The sequence below is a fragment of the Ornithorhynchus anatinus genome, chromosome 15 (genome assembly GCF_004115215.2).
Source record: "Ornithorhynchus anatinus isolate Pmale09 chromosome 15, mOrnAna1.pri.v4, whole genome shotgun sequence".
In the NCBI taxonomy this organism is placed as follows: Eukaryota; Metazoa; Chordata; class Mammalia; order Monotremata; family Ornithorhynchidae; genus Ornithorhynchus; species Ornithorhynchus anatinus.
The window spans coordinates 12,857,170-12,879,249 of record NC_041742.1 but is presented as its reverse complement, the minus strand read 5'-3'; the positions used below and the strand labels follow the sequence as shown (position 1 = coordinate 12,879,249).

Sequence of the window (22,080 nt, the reverse complement as noted above, 5' to 3'; positions counted from 1 at the left end):
GTGTGACCGACGGATGCTGTTCTCTGCTCGCAGGCCCGCCTCCTCCCCGCAGCTGTCCCACGACGACACGCACTCTCGCATCGAGCACTACGCCAGCAGGTAGGAGAGCCGACCGGGACGGGGTTTCCGTCGCGGCTCCCGGGGCCGACGGGGAAGCAGCCCGACCTGGCGGATAGCCCACGGGCCTGGCGGTCGGAAGGACCCGGACTCAGGTCGTGGCCCCGCCGGTTCTCTGCTGACTGCCCTTGGGCCATTGCCTTGACTCCTCTGTGCTTCGGTCTCCTCGCGTGTAAAATGGGGATATAGATGGTGAGCCGCCTTGGGGACGCCCAGCGGTCGATCGGTTGTATTTATCGAGGGCCTGCTACTTGCGGAGCACCGTACTAGATGCTTGGGAGAGTACGGTGACGCAGAATTGGTGGCCGCGTTCCCCGCCCGTAACGGTCTCACAGTCTAGAGAGGGAAACCTCCAGCCTGATCGACCTCTGTCGACCCCAGCGCTCAGTACAGCGCCTGGCTCCTGGTAAGCGTTTAACCGATACCGTAAAAAAAAAAAAAAAAAAAGAAACAAAAGCAGAGAGCAGGCATTCGTTCCCTCCCCTGCCCGGTGGGCACCGGGCCATCCCCCTCCTTCACCTTTCCCCCCTCCACACTGGCCTGGCACCCAAGTAGGAAGGGCACAATCCAAAGTGATGTTCATTCAATAGTATTTATTCAATAGTATCTATTGAGCGCTTACTACGTGCGGAGCGCCGTACCGAGCGCTCGGAACGAACAAGTCGGCAACAGATAGAGACGGTCCCCGCCGTCCGACGGGCTCACGGTCCGATCGGGGGAGACGGACGGACGAGAACGATGGCGACGGATAGAGTCGAGGGGAAGAACGTCTCGTAAAAGCGATGGCGACTGAATAGAATCGAGGCGACGTACGTCTCGTTAACAAAATAGATAGGGTGACGAAGATATATACGGTCGAGCGGACGAGTACGGCGCCGAGGGGACGGGAAGGGAGAGGGGGAGGAGCGGAGGGAGATGGCGGGAAAAGAGGGTCAAGCTGCGGAGAGGTGAAGGGGGGGCGGCAGAGGGAGTGGGGGGAGAAGGGGAGCTCGGTCCGGGAAGGCCTCTCGGAGGAGGTGAGTCTTAAGTAGGGTTTCGAAGAGGGGAAGAGGATCGGTTCGGCGGAGGCGAGGAGGGAGGGCGTCCCGGGACCGCGGGAGGACGCGGCCCCGGGGGGTCGACGGCGGGCCGGGCGAGACCGGGGGACGGCGAGGAGGCGGGCGGCGGAGGGGCGGAGCGGGCGGGGCGGCCGGTGGAGAGAGGAGGGAGGAGAGGTGGGAAGGGGCGAGGCGACGGAGAGCCTCGAAGCCTAGAGTGAGGAGTTTTCGTCTGGAGCGGAGGTCGACGGGCAACCACCGGAGGCTTTTAAGAAGGGGAGCGACACGCCCGGATCGTCTCCGCGGGGAGACGAGCCGGGCGGCCGAGCGAAGGATAGACCGGAGCGGGGAGAGAGAGGAGGAAGGGAGGTCGGAGAGAAGGCCGACACGGTAGTCCAGCCGGGATGTGACGGGAGCCCGTGGCGGTGAGGTAGCCGTCCGGGTGGAGAGGAGAGGGCGGATCTCGGCGATAGCGTAGAGGTGAGTCCGGCGGGTCTCGGCGACGGATAGGACGCGTGGGCCGAACGAGAGGGACGAGTCGAGGACGACGCCGAGATCGCGGGCCCGAGAGACGGGAGGGACGGTCGCGCCGTCCGCGGCGATAGGCAAGTCCGGGAGGGGACCGGGTTCGGGAGGGAAGATGAGGAGCTCGGTCTCGCTCACGTCGAGTTTTAGGCGTGGCGGGCCGACATCCGGGCGGAGACGTCCCGGAGGCGGGAGGAGACGCGGGCCCGAAGGGTAGGGGGAGAGGACGGGGGCGGAGATGGAGATGCGCGCGTCATCCGCGTAGAGGTGGTAGTCGAAGCCGTGAGAGCGGATGAGTTCACCGAGGGAGCGGGTGTAAATGGAGAACGGAAGAGGGCCGAGAACTGACCGAGTCGAGAGATGAAACCACCCTGGCCTTCCCAGAGCCAGCCGTGGACCTCTGTCGTTATCGCTGTCACTGTCGATGACGACTGTGGTTTTCGTGAAGCCCCTGCTCTGTGACGGGCACTCCGCCGAGGACTGGGGTAGATGCAGGCTAATCAGCTCGGACACAGTCCGTGTCCAACCCGGGTCTCGCCTCTCAACCCCCGCGATGATAACGGAAATAATAATGGTGGTATTTTTGAAGTGCTTGATGAGCGCCAGGCACCGTCGTACTAAGCGGAGGGGCGGATACGGAGAGATCGGGTCGGACGCGGTCCCCGTCCCGCGCGGGGCTCATAGTCCCCAGTTGACTGATGAGGTAACGGAGGCGCACGCGGACCGGGGTGACTTGCCCGGAGCGATACAGCGGACACACGTTGGGAGTTGGGATCAGAACCCAGGCCCGCGCCCTGTCCGTTAGGTCACACCGCTTCTAAACTGTGACACAACCGTACCGTCTCCGCTTTTGAAACGACGGGAATCCGGGTGGCTCTGTCTCGGGGCGGCAGCTAAGGGAGGTCCCGGGCTCGGGTCCGGGCCCTCGTATCCGTCGGACCTCCTCCAGCCCGCCGGGCGCCGGAATCTCATCCCTCCGATGCACGGCTCCCGCTAGAGGGGACCGCTGGAGGAGAGCTGGGCCCGTCTGAAGCATCCCGAGTTGGGAGACGGCCGAGATTCGGGGGATCTGGGTTCTGATCCTAGCGGTTTCTCGGGCCCTTTCTCGACGCCACGGACGAGCCCTTGGTTCTCTCTGGGCCTCGGTCTCCTCGTCCGTCGAGCGGGGGCGATGGGAACACCCGCCCCTCCGTACCTCACCAGGGTGCTGAGAGGAGATGATTCCATCGAATCACTTCTCATTACCGCCCTCTGAGGACGGAGGGGATCCAGACCTGAAAAAATTGGCCCCGTCTTGTCAGAGGAAGCCAGTCCGCGGCTCTCTTGGACCCGATCCGAGCCCGAGGTGGGTGTGTTGTGGGTCGGGGGCAGGCGGGGCCGTGTTTCGGCTGATGAGGGCCCCTCTTGGTCTTCGTCCTCCTGGGGTGACAGGTACGGGTCCCCGTTCCCCGAGAGGCGGTCCACCCCCACCCTCCCCCCACCCCTCGGGGCGGAGGACCCGCTGGAGGCGGCGGTCGGCGGCCTGGGAACCCGGCCCCGGCCAGAGCGGGCGGTCAGAGTTCCCCGGGGAGAACGGGCGCCCCCGCCCCCACGTCACCACGCGTCCACTCGAGGGTCCCGTCACCCGCTGGGACCGGGAGCATTTCCCCGGGGGCCTCCCCTTCTCCTCCACCCCAACCCGCCGGGTCTGAATGAGCATTTCCGCTCTTCCCCAGGTTAGCCGAGATGGAGAACAGCAACGGATCGTATCTCAACGACAGCATTTCTCCTAATGAGAGCATGTAAGCGTCCTCCCGCTATTTCCGCGGAGCGTCCCCGACGGAGCTGGGGCCACCGGGGCCGGGGTGGGCTAATGATAATAACGGTGATGATGATGGCGTTTGTTAAGCGCTTCCTGTGTGACGAGCTCTGTTCCGAGCGCTGGGGTAGATACAGGGTAATGAGGTGGTCCCACGTGGGGCTCGCGCTTTCGATCCCCATTTTAAAGACCAGGGAACTGGGGCCCAGAGAGGTTGATCACTCGCCCGAGGTCACACGGCGGACAAGTGACGGAGCCGGGACCGGGACCCTCGTCCCCCGACTCCCAAGCCCGGCCTCTTTCCACTGAGCCTCGCCGCTTCTTTATAGCCGGACTGGTTGCGGAAAGTCTCCCGAGTCGATCGCGGTTGTTGACTGAGCGTCTGCTGTGTGCCGAGCACCGTACCGAGTGGGAGAATAGACCGCCAAGAGCCCGTGGCCCCGAGAGATGACTTGGAGACTTCCCAACCCCGTCTGGGGCCACTGCCCCCCGGGGGCTACCGGTCTAGCTCTTCTCAGCCGCAGTTGCCCCAGACGGGGTTGGGAAGTCTCCAAGTCATCTCTCGGGGCCACGGGGCCGTGGTCCGCCGCAGATCAGCCCCTCGGGGTCACTGGGGCCGGTAGGGGAGGCGGATGGAGTCCCAGGGAGGGCGGCTCTTCCCGATCCCTGTCCCGTCGGGGCTTGGGCCTCTCGGCCCTCCTGCTGTGAGCGAGCGGTCCCAGACGGGGGGAGGCAGCGCACCGTCAGCACCCTCCCCTCCCCGCTCGGGGGCAGGGAGAGAGGGACAGCGCGGCTCGGGCCCCGCGGCCACCCGGCGCCGACCCCCCCCCCCCCCCCCCCCGCCGGCTCCGCCGCCAAGCGTCGCGGGCCAGGCCGATGCCTCTTTCGGATCGAGGGAGGCACCCCTGCCTCCGAGCCCTCTTGGAACGTGGAGGGCGTCTTCTCCGGAGGCATTTCACCAGTGTATCAGCTGGGGGACGTCCCGGGCCGAGCGGACCCAGGGCGGGCCTCGTCCCAACCGGTCCCGGGGACCGTCAGAGGCCTAGCTGACCTCCGGCCCTCCGGGGGTCGGGGGAACGTCCCGGGCCCCGTCCCGACCGGTCCCGAGGTCCGTCACAGACCTAGCTGCCCTCCGACCCTCTGGGGGTCGGGGGAACGTCCCGGGCCCCGTCCCGACCGGTCACCTCGTCCTCACCGGTCCCGAGGACCGTCACAGAGAAGCGGCGGGGCTCCGGTGGAAAGAGCTCGGGCTTGGGAGTCAAGAGATGCTGGGTTCTAATCCTGTCTGCCGTTCGTCAGCTGTGTGACTTGGGGCGTCTCACTTCACTTCTCTGTGCCCCAGTTCCCTCCTCTTTAAAATGGGAATTAAGATTGTGAACCCCACGAGGGACAGCCTGATCACCTTGTATCCCCCCCAGCGCTTAGAGAAGCGCTTTACACCTAGTAAGCGCTTAACAAACACCGTCGTCATTATTATCGTTATTATTACCCAGCTGCTCTCCAACCCACTGGGGCTCGGGGAAACCTCCCAGGCCTCGTCCCGACCGGTCCCGGGGACCGTCACGGACCTAGAGCTGTCCAGCCTGGGAAGAGCAGAGGGGTAGGGATGGATCGGGGCGGCGGTCACATCACAGGCCTCATCCCTTCCAATCTCGGGGACCATCCCAGGCCTAGCTGCTGTCCGACCCCGGGGGCGACCTCGCGGTCCCAGTCTCTTTGAGGACGCAGGAGTCTCTCTTCATCCGGGGGAGCCCGGGCCTCCCGAAACGCTCATCCAGGCGGGTCGGCCACCGCCCCCTCCCCCCCAACCCCAGAGAGACGGGCAGACCCCACGGCCCGGCCGTCCAAAGCGTCTACCGGTTTGGCGCGCGAGTGCGTGGAGGTGAGGGGGAGGAGGGCAGTATGCGATTCCACCTGCAGTTAGGTGGTTTGACTACTCCTTCAAGGTTTTTCTGTCCCTCTCCCCTAGTGGAGTGCAGGTTCCTCGTGGGCGGGGAAGATGTGGATACTATTTGTTGGGCATTTCCCCAGGATTTCGTTTGGACTGGGCACCCAGTGGGTACTCAGTCGAGCAGTGGTATCTACTGAGCCCTTACTGTGTGCGAAGCGCTGGCCTTAGTGCTCGGGAGAGTAGATGACAACCGTAAAACGGGTACATTCCCTCCTCACGCTTGCTACCCTTCCTCAGAGCCACCTGGGACGAAGCGGCCCCAGAGGGTGGCGGAAGGGGCCGTCTTCCCAGTCCCCCGGGGACAGGGACCGTGCCTAATCCCCCCCCCCCCCCCCGGGTATTCTCTCCCAGCGCTTAGTACAGCGCTGTGCACACAGTAAGCGCTCACTCGATGCCGCCACCCCTCCTCCCCGTGCGTTCCAGAGACGACGAGCACCTGTTAATCCAGCATTACTGCCAGAGCCTGAACCAGGAGTCGCCGCTGAGCCAGCCCCGCAGCCCGGCCCAGATCCTCATCTCCCTGGAGAGCGAGGAGCGGGGAGAGCTGGAGAGGGTCCTCGCCGACCTGGAGGAGGAAAACCGGTGAGTGGCCGCCGCCGCCCGAGGCCCCAGCGCCGCCTCCGGGCCCCCTCCGGCCGCCTCGCTCGCGGGCGCGCCGCGCATCCTCGGCCCGGGGCCCTCGGGAAAGGTCCGGTTACATCCCCCAGCGCGGTCCGGGCCCAGGGCGGCGCGGCCGGACGGTCCCGTCGCGGCGGCGGGTCCCGCGTGCGGGCGACCGCCCGGAATTTACCCGCCGTGGGCGACGCGCTCCCGCTCAGGGTGATGTGGGTCCGAGCCGCCCGTTCTTCCCCACCTCGCTCGGTCCGGTATCCCCCCCCGGCTAGGGACGGCGCCGGCTGACACGGCCGAGCCGGACGATTCTTTTCCTCGACTCACGGCCCCTTTTTCCCTGGGGAGAGGAAAGTGAGGGAGGGGCCCTTCTGAGCCGTTTCCAATCGCCGTAGGGCGGAGGGTGGGGGTAAATAGCAACCGTGGCTCCGGCGGGCGGAAGCGGGCACGATGTCAGCCCGCAGCACTCATCGCGACCGACCCGGCGCTTACCGGGCCCGGTCAAGAACGAGGCCGTCCGGCTCCCCGTTCCCTCGAGGGCTAGGGTGGGGTGGACGGGGAGGGGTGGCGGGGATGGAGCAGGCGGGGTAGCGGAGGTTGGGCGGCCGGCAGCCTGGCATAGCGCCCCTCGTGACGGTCAGAGGGTCACGAGGTGGGCCCACGCGGCCGGGGGCGACAGGCCCCGGCTGGGCCTCCCCCCAGATTCTTCCCGGGACGACAGAAAGCCCCTCTGAGGCAGGCCGTTGCCGGGGGTCCGGCCGCGGCCGACAGACCGGGCTCCGTTCCCCCCCCTTCTCCCTCCCTCCCCTCCTCCGTCACCACCCCCCCCCCCCACTCGGCAGAACTCCGGGCTAGGCCCTGAGGGAGGCGTCCAGAGGAGGGCTCTCTGATTCGGAGGTTTGACCCCGAGGGGGGAATCGGGTTCCCGGACTACCCACCCAGCCTCGCTCTTGCCCCCGGGGCCTCCGAGGCCCCTTCCTTCCTCCCGGCGCTATTTACCAGCCAGGGCCCGGATCGGGACGGATCGTCTCCGTGGGGGGACGGGTGGGCGGCGCGTGGGTCCGCGGGTCCATCCTGTCCCGGCGGACGTCAGCTTTGCCGGGAATCGTGGAAGGGAGTCTTAACCCTCACGGGCCGGCCGCTTCCAAAATGCGGGCGCTTCGCGTCTCGTTTCCTCGTGTCCCTCGCGGCTCTCGTGCCCCGGTATAGAGGTGGCGGAGTTGTTCGTATGCAGAGATACCTGGGCTTCGTTCAGCAGTATTGATTGAGCGCTTACTATGTGCAGAGCACTGTACTAGGCGCTTGGGACGAACAGGTCGGCAACAGATAGAGACGGTCCCTGTGCCGTCTGACGGGCTTACGGTCCGATCGGGGGAGACGGACGGACGAGAACAATGGAGGTGGCGATAAATAGAGTCGAGGGGAAGAACATCTCGAAAAACCGATGGCGACTAAATAGAATCGAGGCGATGTACGATTCGTTAACAAAATAAATAGGGTGACGAAAATATATACAGTCGAGCGGACGAGTACGGCGCCGTGGGGATGGGAAGGGAGAGGTGGAGGAGCAGAGGGAAAAGGGGAAAAAGAGGGTTAAGCTGCGGAGAGGTAAAGGGGGGATGGCGGAGGGAGTAGAGGGAGAAGAGGAGCTCGGTCCGGGAAGGCCTCTCGGAGGAGGTGAGTCTTAAGTAGGGTTTCGAAGAGGGGAAGAGGATCGGTTCGGCGGAGGCGAGGAGGGAGGGCGTCCCGGGACCGCGGGAGGACGCGACCCGGGGGTCGACGGCGGGACGGGCGAGACCGGGGGACGGCGAGGAGGCGGGCGGCGGAGGAGCGGAGCGTGCGGGGTGGGCGGTGGAAAGAGAGAAGGGAGGAGAGGTGGGAAGGGGCGAGGCGACGGAGAGCCTCGAAGCCTAGAGTGAGGAGTTTTCGTCTGGAGCGGAGGTCGACGGGCAACCACCGGAGTTGTTTAAGAAGGGGAGTGACAGGCCCGGATCGTCTCCGCGGGAGGACGAGCCGGGCGGCGGAGTGAAGAATAGACCGGAGCGGGGCGAGAGAGGAGGAAGGGAGGTCGGAGAGAAGGCCGACACGGTAGTCCAGCCGGGATATGACGAGAGCCCGTGGCGGTGAGGTAGCCGTCCGGGTGGAGAGGAGAGGGCGGATCTCGGCGATAGTGTAGAGGTGTGACCGGCGGGTCTCGGCGACGGATAGGACGCGTGGGGTGAACGAGAGGGACGAGTCGAGGACGACGCCGAGATCGCGGGCCCGAGAGACGGGAGGGACGGTCGCGCCATCCACGGTGATGGAGAAGTCCGGGAGAGGACCGGGTTCGGGAGGGAAGATGAGGAGCTCGGTCTCGCTCACGTCGAGTTTTAGGCGTGGCGGGCCGACATCCGGGCGGAGACGTCCCGGAGGCGGGAGGAGACGCGGGCCCGAAGGGAGGGGGAGAGGACGGGGGCGGAGATGTAGATCTGCGTGTCATCCGCGTAGAGATGGTAGTCAAAGCCGTGGGGGCGGATGAGTCCACCGAGGGAGTGAGTGTAAATGGAGAACGGAAGAGGGCCGAGAACTGACCCTCGAGGAACTCCGACGGTTAAAGGATGGGAGGGGGAGGAGGCTCCGGCGAAGGAGACCGAGAATGACCGGCCGGAGAGGTGAGAGGAGAACCGGGAGAGGACGGAGTCCGAGAAGCCGAGGTGAGATGAGGCGTGGAGGAGGAGGGGACGGTCGACGGCGTCAAAGGCAGCAGAGAGGTCAAGGAGGATCAGAATGGAGTAGGAGCCGTCGGATCTGGCAAGAAGGAGGTCACGGGTGACCTTAGAGAGAGCGTTCTCGGTAGAGCGGAGGGGACGGAAGCCAGATCGGAGGGGGTCTGGGAGAGAATGGGAGTTAAGGAATTCTTTGCTCTGGAAGCTGGGAGAAAGGGGAGAGTTGGAATTTGGGTGCACCCTCCCTTCCACAGGGAGCTGGGGTGGTGCGGGGCGGGGGGGGGGGGCTCCGGGATCAGCCAGCTCGCCAGAGGAGCGAGGACTCGAGGCTCCAGCACTGGTGTGCTGTTTTTCAGTCAGTCAATGGATTGTAGTCACTGAGCGCTTACGGTGTGCAGAGCGCTATCCTAAGTGTTCGGGAGAGTCCGGTATAACAGAGTTGGCAGACACCTGCTTGCTCACCACGACCTTACGGTTTACAGGGGGAGAGCGATGTTACTATAGATAAATAAGTAAATAAATAACAGATTTGGACATAAGTTCTGTGGGACTAAAGGGGGGTATACATAAAGATGCCGATCCGAGTCCAGGGGCGACCCTGATGGGAGAGGGAGAAGAGGAAACGAGAGCTTAGTCGGAGAAGTCTTAGTGGGGATGCGCTCCCGATAAGACTTTAGAAGCGGGCTGAGGGATCTGTCGGCTCCGAAGCGGAAGGACGTTCGAGGGAAGGGGCGGGATGTGGGCGAGGGGTCCGGGGTGAGAGGGCTGAGCTCGGGGTACCGTGAATAGGTTGGCAGTAGAGGAGCGAAGCGCGCGGGCTGGGTGGTGGTGGGAAATCAGGCGGGCGAGGTAGGGCGGGGCCAGGTCATCGAATGATTTAAAGCCGGTGTTGAGGAGTTTCCGTTGCATGCGGAGGTGGATGGGCAACCCCTGGAGTTTCTTGAGGAGTGGGGAAGCAAGGACTGAACGTTTTTGCCGAAAGAGAATCTGGGCAGTAGAGTAAAGCGTGGACCAGAGCGGGGAGACGGAGGAGGCGGGGAGGTCAGCGAGAAACCGGAAGCAGCAGTCAAGTCATCAAGTCTCCCGATCCTCACCTTGCCGGCGTCAGGCCCACCTCCACCCGGGGCCTCCTCGCCCCCCGGTCGCTCCTCCTTCCGCCTGTCCGTCCGTCGGTTGCGTCGGGCCCGGTCGCTGCTTTTTCCCCCCGGACTGTAGGCGTCTCAGGGCCTGGGTGTTTTCACGTGAGATAAGAGGCCCAGCCCCGGCCCGGAGGGACAGAGCGGGCAGCGCGCCCCGCGAGGTCGGGCCGGGCTTTCTCTTCCGCCACGAGCCCCGGGCCATCGGACGCACCTCGGTGCCCCGGGCCCCGGGTGCCCCGGGAGGACCTCGTGGCATTCTGGGAAGCGCGAGACCCCCCGCCCCCCCGCCGCCGGTGTGTGTTGCGGGGGGAGGCGGGGTCCCCACCTCGGGGCCGTGAGCATCTAGACGGTCCCTTCCCACCTCCCGCCGTTCTCTCCCTCCCGCCGCCCGGGAGCGCGGCGCGCGTAACGGACGGGCTCCGTCCGGTCTCGGCGCTAAGGGGTGCGACTTTGCTGTACCCACAGAAACCTGCAGGCAGAATACGATCGGCTGAAGCGGCAGCACGAGCACAAAGGCCTGTCCCCACTGCCACCCCCTCCTGAGATGCTGCCCGTCTCTCCCCAGAGCCCCCGCGACGCCGAGCTCATCGCCGAGGCGAAACTCCTGCGGCAACACAAGGGCCGCCTGGAGGCCAGGATGCAGATCCTGGAAGATCACAACAAGCAGCTCGAGTCCCAGCTGCAGCGGCTGAGGCGGCTGCTGGAGCAAGTGAGGGCCCCGGACCCGCCCTTCCCTCCGCCACCCCTCCCGCGCCCCCGGCCTCCCGCGCCCGGGGCGGATGCTCGGCCCTCCGGCCTCCCGAGCCGCGCCCCCCCGTCATCCGCCCCGCCCGCCGCCGGACCGTCCGCGCGCCCTCCGTGGAGGGCGAAGCCGGGATCGGTGTCTCGTTCCGGTGGGCCGTGCGCCCGGGTTAGGTTCCTCGGGCTTCCCGTCTCTCATCCGCCTGCTTACCGGTCCCGGCCGAGGGTCCACCCCTGGTTCCGCGAGTCCTGGCGGCCCACCCTCCTCGACCCGCGAGGGAGGGAGCGGGAAGAGGAGGAGGAGGAGGAGGTGTCCGTGGGTGCGCCGCACGGCCGTTCCTGGGGCCCCCGTCGTTCTCGGTCGAGTAGTGACCGACGGCCCGATTTCCACAGCCCTCCCCCCCCCCCCCATTCCGACGTCACCCCGTGGGGCCTCCGTTCCGCGTCTGCCGGGTAGTAATTCCGTGTCCTCCTGTCCCGCAGCCCCCGGCGGACGCCAAGGTGAACGGCACGACGGCCTCCTCCTCGCCGAGGTCGGAGGGCAGCCAGCCCGTGCCGCCCGGGGGCGTCGGCAGCCGGACGTCAGACGCCGCGGGTGAGTGTGCCCGGCCCATCCTGGACGGATCCGTCCCCGTCCCCTTAAGGAGTGTCTTCCGAGCGGAGACGGGGCTCTCTTTCCTCTTCGTTCTCTGGCCGGGGGTTACACGCCTGAGGAGGATTAAGGGACGATAGGAAAACCCATAGGAAGCTGGTATGCCTTTTTTTTTTTTTTCAAGGCTTCTGGTGGGAGAGGTAAAAGTGGAAGTGTCTGCGGTCAAGAGAGTAGTTCGGGGATAAGGGCCTAGGCTGCAGAGTTTAGTTCCCGGCTCCCATCCCAGGCCTGCCCAAAAGCCACGCGATAAAATGTACGTAGGTTAATAATGTTGGTATTTGTCAAGCGCTTACTATGTGCAGGGCACCGTCCTAAGCGCTGGGGTAGATGCAGCGTAATCGGGTCGTCCCACGTGAGGCTCACAGTTAATCCCCATTTTACAGATGAGGTCACTGAGGCACGGAGAAGTTAAGCGACTCGCCCACGGTCCCACAGCTGACAAGTGGCAGAGCCGGGAGTCGAACCCGTGACCTCTGACTCCGAAGCCCAGGCTCTTTCCGCTGAGCCACGCTGCTTCTCTGTGAGAGGAGAGCCCTCCTTTTCGTTCCCCCACTTTCTCCTCCCTTCTGTCAGTTGTGCGGGAGCAGAGAGGCCCCCTCTGTGGCCCCCTCCTCCTCCTCCTCCTCCTCCTCCTCCTCCTCCTCCTCCTCCTCCTGTCCCTCCTCTCTCTGGCATTGGGTAGGGCTGGCATGACAACAGCGGCCCTCAGTGTCTGCACATTCAACGGGTTTGCTTCTTTTTTATTTCAAAATCAACAGTGGGACCCTGTGCTTCCAGCCCAGGATCTTTTCCCCCCGGGAGAATGAAAAGGGTCATTTTCCCCGGGGGCGAGATCCTCAGGACTGTGGAACCTCAGTCCATCAGCGATATCTGTTGAGCGCTTACTATGTTCAGAACACTGGACTGAGCTCTTGAGAGAGTGCAAAAGAACAGAGTCGGGAGACACGCTCCACGCCCACCACGAGCCTGCGGTCCAGAGGGGGAACGGAAACCCCGGAGGGTCTGGGTGTAAACTCAGCCTGCCTTCTCGTCTCCCTCCTTGTTCAGGGGAGGAGGAGCCGGTCGGCTCGCCCCGCGACCCGAGCCCGGGGCTGGAAGAAGTCATGGAACAGCTGAATCACTCTTTCCCTGGGGGCAGAGGTGAGAGAAGCCGTGGGGAGGCCTCGGTAGCCACGGGGAGACTTTGAGGAGTCCCTGGCGGCCTCGGGGAGGCCGCGGGGAGTCCCAGAGGCCACGGGCCCGGCCCAGCGGGATCGCCGCACCCCTCGCCCGCGCGCCTCTCGCCCGCGCACCCCGCCGTTCGGACGGTCCTGCCCGGCTGATCGTTTTCCTCCTCGGAGGTCCCCTAGCGAGGGCCTTAGAGGAGAGGGACTAAAACCCGTTCCTTCCCCGGGTGAGAGAACACGGTTACCTTGGCCCTTCGACGCCGGGGTGAGACGTGGGGTTTCGATTATACCATTACCTGTGGACGTAGGCCGGCACGGTCGGATGCGTAGCGTCCGCCGCCACTCACGGGTGGACTCCGGAGCGGTGGCGGACCCGAACGGCCAAAGCCGCGCCTGCCGCTTCCCGCGCGGCTGACCCCGACCCCGTGAAGGGACACGGGTGCCGCTCCACCTCGGCTGCCTTTCCGGGGCCCCTCGCTCGCCGGCTCTTGGAGGGAGGTGGAGAGAGCCACCGACGGGACGGACTGACAGACGGACACTGACGGGGAGACGGATAGGCAGACTGGACCCTGATCCCCCTCCCCCGTCGGCAGGGATGTGGAAAGTATAAACTCGTTATTCTTGATCGGCAACTTTGCGCGGGGTACTCTCCCCCGCTTCGAGGCCTTTTTGCAGGCACATCTCCTCCGAGAGACTTTCCCTAAGCGCCCCCTTTCCTCCTCACCGATTCCCTTCCTCGTCGCCCCGATCTGCTCTCGTTGATCTTTTCCCTTCCCAGCCCAAAGCGCTCATGTACGTAACTGTAATTTATTTATATAATGTCTGTCTTCCCCCGGTCTAGAGTCTAAGCTCGTTGTGGGAGAGGAACGCGTCTGTGTAGTCTTGTATTTTCCCAATCGCTTAGTACAGCGCTCTGCACGCATTAAGCGGTCGATAAATGCTACTGAATGAATGCTCCGATATTTTATATACTTCACCAACCGGTCTGTTAGAGATATCAGTTGTGGGTCTAGTATGTGGACCTGGGAGCCCTGGACGAAGCACTTGGGAGGGTAGACTCCCAAAGCATCTGTTAGCGCTGTCAGTTGTGAGCTGGTAGGTGCAGAACTAAGCACTTGGGAGAATAAACTCAGAAAGCGTCCGTTAGCGATATCCGTTGTGGACCTGGTATCGGCACGGCGCCGTACTAAACACCTGGGAGAGTCGATTCAGAAAAGCACACGTTCCTTCCTCTCGAGGATCAGTCCGTCGGTGGTACGTATCGAGTGCTTACTGTTTTCAGAGCGGTGTACTGAGCACTTGGAAGAGCACAGTATAACAGAGTTGAGAGACGGGTCTCCTGCCCCCAAGGGACTTACCGTCTGGATGGATTGTTGTAGGCGGCACGTGGCCGTTAATCAATCAATCAGTCAGTGGTATCTGTTGAGCGCTTGCCACGTGCAGAGCAGTGTACTGAGCTCATGGGAGAGTCCAGTCTAACAGAGTAGGCAGACACAACCTCTGCCCATAGTGAGCTTACGGTCTCTGGGTGGGGGTGTAGGCGTTAATATAGATGCACTATTATTAATTATCAGTGAATTAAATTATTTACAGAGGAAGAGCAGGAGACCCGACAGAGCAGGGCGGGCTTCCCTTTTGTGCCTTTTATTGTCCTGCCAGAGCACCCCTAACTGAGTGCGAGCCCGCCCTTTCCCTCACCCTAAAGTCTTCCTCCTCCTCTTCCTCCACATAGCCGTCCCAGACATCAGGTCGGAGGTCGTCACCCCAGCCGGGCCTAATTTAAAAGAACGTCCTGTTAAGTTTCTCCGGCATCTTACGAAAGTGACCGAGCAGAGGGACAGAGCCCCGTCCCAGCGCCGAGCTCCGTTCGAGCCGCCGAACTGTCCGTGGGAGGCGCCCGTGGCGGGGGCGGGGGGGGGGTGTCTCTCTGCTGAACCCCTGCCCAGCCGAGCGCTGCCCCCACTCCCGGGGACCCGTTGATCGGACCCCCGATCCCCATCCGGTCTTCCGTCGCCTCCCGGGGCCGCCGCCATCCGCCCCCGGTCCCCATCCGGTGCCTCGGCACCGTGGCGTGATTCCCTGCGGGCCGCGGGAGCCCCGGGGAGGTCGGCACAGGCGATGACCATGACGGCATTTGTTAAGCGCTTACTGTGTGCCAGGCACTTTACTGAGCGCTGGGGTGGATACAAGCGGATCAAGTTGGACACAGAGTCCCCATCCCGTGTGGGGCTCGCCGTCTCGCTCCCCGTTTAACAGATGCGGTAACTGAGGCACAGAGAAGTGAAACGATCTGCCCAGGGTCATGCGGCAGACGAGTGGCAGAGCGGGGATTAGAACCCATGACCTTCTGACTCCCAGGCCCCCGGCTCTATCCACCGCACTACGCCAGGTGCTCCCCGTCAGCCCCGCCGATGGGGTCAGGGCACAGGTGCGGAGCGGGGAACTCTCCGGGCCGACGCTCCCCGGGCCCCGTCAGGGAGGGAGGCCTTTCACACCCGAGCGGAGATACAGAATGCAGCCGAGCAGAGGGTTGCTGTCTGCGAGGAAGGATTTAGGGTCCGGCGCCTCTCTGTAGCTGACAGACTCCCACCCCGTCCCCGCGTCGAAGCAAAGATCTGCCCGGGGTTCTTGGCCGGGGGCCCCTCGTTGACAGTGCCGGATTTAGTTCTTACCAAATTTTGTTTTAGCCTGGAGGGAAAAAAATGAGCCTTTTTAACCCGATCAAATGCCTCCCAAAGTTTATGGCGACTGTCAATTTTAGCTCCGGGGACAGGAGAATCGTATCCTTCTCCCCCCGGTCAAATGCTTCCCAAACCGACTCGACCAAGGGTGTTACCCGGAGGGCCGACTTAGGGTTTGCGAGGGGTCTGTTTCTCTCTTGTGACCCCTCTGCCTCTTCCTGTCTCTGTCACCGAAGGAAGGAATGTCCCCGGAAAGTCACCGAGAGAGGTTAGTGAGATGCTGCTCTCCGTCCAGGCTTGGGGTCCTGCTCTGCGGGCCAAGCGCACGCGCCTTAACCTGCGTGGCTTCCGCGGCGTGCCGAGCTGGCGGGCGGCGACGCGGGCGGGGCTGCGTGCGGCTTCTGCAGCGTTCCGAGTCTGTGTACGTTGAGCGTGGGGGTGGGTGCGCGCATTTCTTTGGCGTCACCGCCCTGTGCGCGTCAGCGTGTGTGGGGGGGGGGGGGTGTCTGTGCGTGAGTCGCTGCAAGTGGCTCGCGTAGTATGCCGAGCTCGCGTGTACTGTGCGGATGTGTTGCTGCGTGTGGCTTTTGCAGTGTGCCGAGCCTGTGTGCCTTAACACGTGTGTGTGTGTGTGCGCGCTTGGCTGTTTGCCGGGGGTGCGCCTGGCTTCTGCGGTGGCCTCTGACGCGAGAACATTCGGCCCCGCCAGATCTGTGATGGGGCCGGAATCGGCACGGAATCTGGGCCCGAAGGTCCGGGCGCTCGGGCAGGAAAGGGAGCGACACTGGTCGGACGCCGGCTCTCCTCCCGTGTGAAATAAGGGTTCTCCCTGGGTTTGAATTTGCCTATGTCAAACGTGGATTCTCCTTGGGGCTGAGTTTTCTTACCCCTCAGTGCTTTAAAACGAAAGGGTACTGACATCCAAACGGTCCCCGCCCCAGCCTCCCCAGGATGGATTTAGGGTGTGACCGGCGTGGAGGTGGCGAGGAGAGGAGAGGCGGGTAAGACCCGGCGTTGAGACGGTCCCGTTAACTCGAGCATCCGTCGGCGGATTCCCAGATCGGGACCGTCAGACCCGACCCCGAGGGTCGGGGTTGGGGGCCTGATCCCCCCTCCCCCCCGCCCCCCGTCCGCCCAAGGACGTCTCTGCAGATGCTTAAAGATTAAACGTCTCTGCCGGACCTCCGGAGAGCACGTGACCCGCGTGCCCTTTCCGTAACGTCGCCGTTGGAGGAAACGGCCGGCAGCGGGCCGAAACCTTCCTTCTCAGGTCGAGGAGGTCAAGGGATGCATCGTGGCCAGGTTGTGTGTCCTCTCCCCAGATGAAGAGGTTCCAAGGAGAGGGCTCATCATTTCACCTCGAATAGACAATATCCCTTTTCCCAGGCTGGGAACGGACTCAGGCACCGATGATGATTTTGTCCTCTGAATACGCCAAACGTCAGTGTACAGAATAATCATTATGATTATGGTATTTGTGTAAGCACCGGTGTTTGAAGCGCTCGGTAGGTACGAGGCAATCTGGGCAGATAAGAGTCCCTGTCGTCCATGGGGCTCACAGTCTACCGAAGGGATGCCTTGCCGTAGTTCCGTATTCGCACCGTCCGTTGCCCCTTCTAGACTCTAAGCTCATCCCGAGCAGGGGACGGGTGTGCCGAGTCTGTCGTACTCTCCCGGTCACATAGCCTGGTGATGTGTACGTCGTGACCCCTCAGATGCCATAGGTCGATTTTGTTTCGGACACATGAAATCGATCCAGCAGAATTATCGAATGCCTGAGGCGCGTAGAGCGCCGTACTATTATCGGCATTATTATCAATTGCATTCATCGAGCGCTAACTGCGTGAGAAGCACTGCACTAAGCATTCGGGAGAGCGCAGTCAAATCAGAAGAGATGAGGTGTGCCCTCGTGGAGCTCACGGTCCGGGGAGGCGGGAGGAGAGCGACCCGAGCTAGGGGGGAGAGAGCAAAGATGGAGACGCCGAAGTCCACATCCAGGTAGGAGCCCTCCGTGACCGATCCCCGGGACCCCGAGGCGGGGGCGCCCGTCGGCGAGGCCGCCTCCGGCCCGGCCCCCTGATCCGGGACGGGGAGCGGGGCACCCCGAGGCGACGGAGGCAGTGAATGAACCGTGGGGAGGGAGGCGTCGCCAGGGCCGGGGCTGAGCCTGGGAAGGTCCCCGGCCGGAGAAAGAGCGGCTGGAAGGCAGAGGCGGAGTCGGGGCTGAAGGAACACGCCATCCTCGGGAGCACCGGGGCCGCCGGCCGGGGTCCGACGCCACCCGTCCGCCTCGGGACGGCCGCAACCCCGGGTTTCCCGCCCGGGCCGCGTCTCCCGGGAGCCCGGCCACGGCGGGCTCCGGGAGCAGCAGCCGATTCCTTCTTCTCTGCGAGCGCCCCGGACTAAAAGCCGGTGGCGCGGGCTTCGGGCTCGTGGCCGAGAGGGGCAGGACGGGGCAGGGCGGGCGAGAGGGGCGGGAGAGAGTGGCCCAAACCAGGCCTGCGTTCCCAGTCCGTGAGCCGGGGCGGGGCCAGAGGCCAGATGATTTTTGTTTTTTCAATGGTATCGGTTAAATGCTTGCTAAGTTCTCGGTGCCGGGGTAGGTGCAAGATCACCAGGTCGGATACAGTCACTGTCCCACATGGGCCTCATCCCCTCCATTCATTCATCCATTCAGTCATTGATTCGTTCTTTCAGTCGTATTTCCTGAGCTCTCACTGTGTGCAGACCACTGTACCGAGCGCTTGGAAAGTACAGTTCGGCAACAGATAGAGTCGATCCGTACCCAACGACGGGCTCACGGGCTAGAAGGGGGGAGACGGACAACAAAACAAGTAGACGAGCATCAGCAGCGTCAATATCAATAAATAGAAGTATAGATACAGTCCCCGACTGAGCTCGTCGCGGCCGGCCAATGTCTCTCTCTGTTACCGTGTTGAACTTTCCGAAGCCCCGAGTAGGTGCTCTGCACACAGTAAGCGCTCAGTAAATATAATCGAATGATCGAGTCACCCTAATCCTCATCTTATTCATTAATTCCATCATATCTATTGCCCGCTTACTGTGTGCAGAGCACTGGACTAAGCACTTGGGAGACTCCAATATAACAGTAAGCATGCGGTAGCCGGGGCTCAGAGAAGCGAAGTGACTTGCCCCAGGTCACACGGCAGACAAGCGGCACGGGCCGGGTCCTCCCGACTCCCCGGCCCAGGCTCTATCCACCGGGCCGCGCCGCTCCCGGTCCGAGCCTTCCGGGTCGGATCCGAGCGGCGCGGTCGGCGGCGCGTGGGTCCCCCGCCCGCCCGCACCTGGACCCGCTGGGGCCGACCCGGCGGGATCGACCCTCCCCTCCCGGGCTTCGTCCGGTCGTTCGCGGCCCTTCCTCCTCGAGCGAGGGGGAGCTGGGGCCGCCGTGCCACGTTCTCGCTTCTGGGGTCGGGGGCGACCGGTCGTGTCCGCCGATCCAACGGCTTAGGAGAGGGGAGCTCTCCGGTGTCCCCTCCTACCGGTCCGGGCCCCGGGGGACGCCCCCCCGCCCCCCTCGGCCCGGAAATCCGCCCCGTCCCGCGCCTCGGCCCCGCGGCCCGAAGCCTCCCCGCGGCGCGGGTTCCGGGGGGGCCCGGCGGCCGAGGAGCTCACGGCGTCTCCCTCCTCTCTGTGTTTCAGGACCCGATGTAGGCGACCTCTCCCGACTGGGCCGAGCGCCGGAAACCGAGACGGCGGCGCGTCCGCCTCCCGCCGGAGGCTTAGAGTAGATGTGTTTTACGACTTCCGACGTCCCGCATGGTTTTTATAATATTCATACAGCAGAGAGGATTAGACCGTAAGAGTTTACAATAAAAAAAAAAAAATCTCTATTTTTGTGAAGGGTAGTGGTACTATTCTGTAGATTTCAGTAGTTTCCTAAGTCTGTTATTGTTTTGTTAACAATGGCAGGTTTTCCACGTCTATGCAATTGTACAAAAGAAGTTACAAGAAGACTACGTGTAAAATCTTGATAGCTAAATAACTTGCCATTTCTTTATATGGAACGCATTTCGGGTTGTTTAAAAAAAAATTTCTAACAGTTATAAAGAAAGATTGTAAACAAAGTGTGCTTTATAAGAAAAAGTTGTTTATAAAAATCCCTAAAAACAGACAAAAACACTTCGGCGGCAGAGCGTATATGCCTGTGTGCGTGCTTGTGTGCGTGCGTGCGTGCGTGAGCGAGAGAGAGAGATAGGGAGAAAGAGAGAGAGAGAGAGAGAGAGAGAGAGGGGTTCGCACTTGTGTTTTCCTGGCATCCGGCCGACTGCCCCTTCCCCGCTCTGGCATCACGGATACGGCCGCAAAAACTGTTTTCCAAACCGATCCCTCTTACCCATCCCGGGCCCGGGGACCTCGACCCTTCGCCCAACCGGAGATAAAAAAAAAAAAACTACGCCAGCCAGGCTGCCCCCGTCCAGCGTTCCGTGGACGGCCCGGAGGATCGAGGCCGGGTCCCGGGCTCTGGCCGGGGCCGAGGGAGAGCGGCCCCCTCTCCGACCGTCCGGATCCCCGGTGGATGTCGGCCGAGGGCCCGTGGCGTCGGCCGAAGCGGGATGCCCTCCCGGTCTCGGCGGCGGGGCCACGTGACGGCGGAAGAAGACGCGGGGCGGCGGCATCCGCCCCTCCCTCCGGGAAGAAGGTGGAGCGGTCCCGCCCCACCCCGCCCGGCGAACCTCGGCGGCGCGACTCCCCCGGCCTGCTCCGACACCGTGTCCGTTGCCCTTCGACGAGCCCGCTCGCTTCCGCCCGGAGGTCCCGTCCCCTTGCCTCTCGCCGCGGCCCAAGCGGCCTCCCTCCGCGCCCCCGGCCGTCCCCTTCCGGGAAGCGGCTCGGGATGGCCGCGTCGAGTCACGACGCTGTCATCGGCCTTCGGCCCCAGAGCCGGGATCGTCCGTCTTCCCCCCCGCCCCCGCCCCCCGGCCGCCTCCCCGCTCTCCCCGGCCGGCGGCCTCACCCCGGGACCGGCGGCCCACGGCAGGCGGGAGCCAGAGCCGCAGGGTGGAGCGGCGCCAGCCTCTCGCCGCGGCGGAAGGGTTCGAAGGCTCGGAGGCGAACCTCCGGCGTCTTCCGGCGCTGGCCTTCCTCTGAGTCTGTCGTAAAAGCGGTAGAGATGCACCGTGCGATCTGTTAGTCGGCAGATCCGTTACCTCTCACACGAAGCGTCACCGGACTCGGGAGGGCGGGGCCCGTCCATCCCTTTCATTCCCGACGACGAACGTCGAACGTGGCTCATCGTGCTGTTTCTACCTCACTTTGGTTTTGCGGTGTCCCCGACTGCCCCTTCCGGGCCATCGGCCGCCATCCTCGCCGCCGCCCCCGCCGCCGCCGCCGCCGCCTCCGCCTCCATCGCCGCCACTCGCCCGTCGCGGGAGCGGTCTCGCCCGCCGTCCCCGTTTTCCGAGAGGAAACCCGAAACGCCCCTCCCCGCCGAGGCGAAGACCCGGTCCCCGGCCTCCCCCGCGGGGGCGGACCCCTCCGTCTCGTTGCAGGAGAGCGGAGAGCGGAGGGAAGGGGGTTCTCGGTTCCTTTGCGGGCGGCTGGTCACCGAAAACTTTTTGGAAGAAACCATTCGGACGGATTGCACGGTTTGTTTTTCGCCAGATTCTTTGGGTTTTATTCGTAGACATTAGTTTTGGAGTGAGTCTGTCAAAATATTTAAATACGAGTCGAGAGCTTTACTGTTGCTTTTTAAGCATAATTTGGAAATCCTTTCGCCGTTCTAACCGCAGAGTATTAAACCGTAAGAGAGCGTAATCACTGTATCCGAAGCATCCGCATCGTACGGCACGTTACGTCGACGGGATTATCAAATATTGTGTTTTAACACCGACACTGTAACATTTACTGTTTTTTTTTTAAACTTTGGTTCGATTGCGTTTTTCGCAACATATCAGACTTCACCAAATATATGCCTTACTATTGTATTATATACTGCTTTACCGTGTATCTCAATAAAGCACGCAGTCACGTTATAAAATCGAGCGTCTGCGCCCGGGTCTCGTCGCCGTGGCCCCCGCCCGTCGGCGGCCGACGTCGTCTCCGGGGCGGAGACCCCGCGGTCGAGGCTTCGCGGGGACCGGGGAGGCGGAGAGCTGGACGCCGAAGGCGTCGCCTCACTGCTGCTCCTCCCGTCTCGGGGCACCCCAAGTCAGCCCCTCGCTGCCTTCCGGACAGTTTCTAGATCGCCCGTCCTCTTAAAAAGACGGGAGATCCCCATTACTCAATCGGGAGCCCCTCGTGTCTATCACCCCGTCGCGGCAGCCGAGCGTGGCGGTCGACCGGAAGGCCCGCGCGGGCCGAGGCGGGACTCCGGCGCGGCCGGGAATCGGCCCCGGGGGACTCGGCCGCGCGGCCGGTGTGGCCCCAGCGCCTTGCGAGCTAGTGAAGGGAGGAGGGATGAGGACCGTTGGCTAGACTGCGCGATGCGGTTCCCCTCCCCAGAGTGGCCGATGCAGCGGTGGTTTTTGTTGAGCATTTGGTGCTCACGGAGCCCTAACGAACAGGCCCTGCGCTCGTCACTCGCAGGAGGTTTGGCGCCATCGGGGCCCAAACGATGGTGCGCCCAGAGACGGCTTCCGGAGGCAGCCAGGATGGATGGGGCTGGCCCGTCGTGGCCGGGGAACGTGTCCGTCGTGTCATAAGTCTCAGTAAATGCGGCCGGTCGCTGGACCCGTCCACCTTCTGCGCGCCGCCCCGCCCCCCCCGCCGCCCCGGCTAATCCTCAGTGGATCGGCAGTATTCATTGAGCGCTGACTGGGTGCCGAGGACTACACTCAACATTTGGAAGAGTATGCTACAACGGACTTGGCAGCCGGGTTTCCTGCCTAAAAGGAGCTTCAGTAGGGAGAGAAACATTAAGATAAATTAGAGATGTGGGCATAAATGCCGTGAGGCCGAGGGTGGGGTAAATATCAAGTGCCTAAAGCCTACAG

The 22,080-nt window shown here is 63.4% G+C and overlaps 1 protein-coding gene across 7 annotated transcripts in view; it reads left to right on the top strand.

Annotated features, from left to right (window-relative positions):
• The window catches only part of DMD (dystrophin), a 660,617-nt gene extending 641,405 nt beyond the window's left edge, over positions 1-19,212 (top strand). For 4 of the 7 annotated variants that reach the window (XM_039914163.1, XM_039914164.1, XM_039914160.1 and 1 more), the window contains 7 exons: positions 34-99; positions 3,395-3,460; positions 5,852-6,010; positions 10,347-10,590; positions 11,106-11,217; positions 12,322-12,414; positions 18,788-19,212. In XM_039914163.1, coding sequence (XP_039770097.1) covers positions 34-99; positions 3,395-3,460; positions 5,852-6,010; positions 10,347-10,590; positions 11,106-11,217; positions 12,322-12,414; positions 18,788-18,876 — 829 coding nt within the window. In that variant the 3' untranslated portion in view covers positions 18,877-19,212. Of the gene's footprint in view, positions 1-33; positions 100-3,394; positions 3,461-5,851; positions 6,011-10,346; positions 10,591-11,105; positions 11,218-12,321; positions 12,415-15,357; positions 15,390-18,787 lie in introns of those variants that run through there. The other 3 variants (XM_039914161.1, XM_039914162.1, XM_039914165.1) reach the window with 3 other exon arrangements.
• The last annotated feature ends 2,868 nt before the right edge of the window (positions 19,213-22,080 follow it).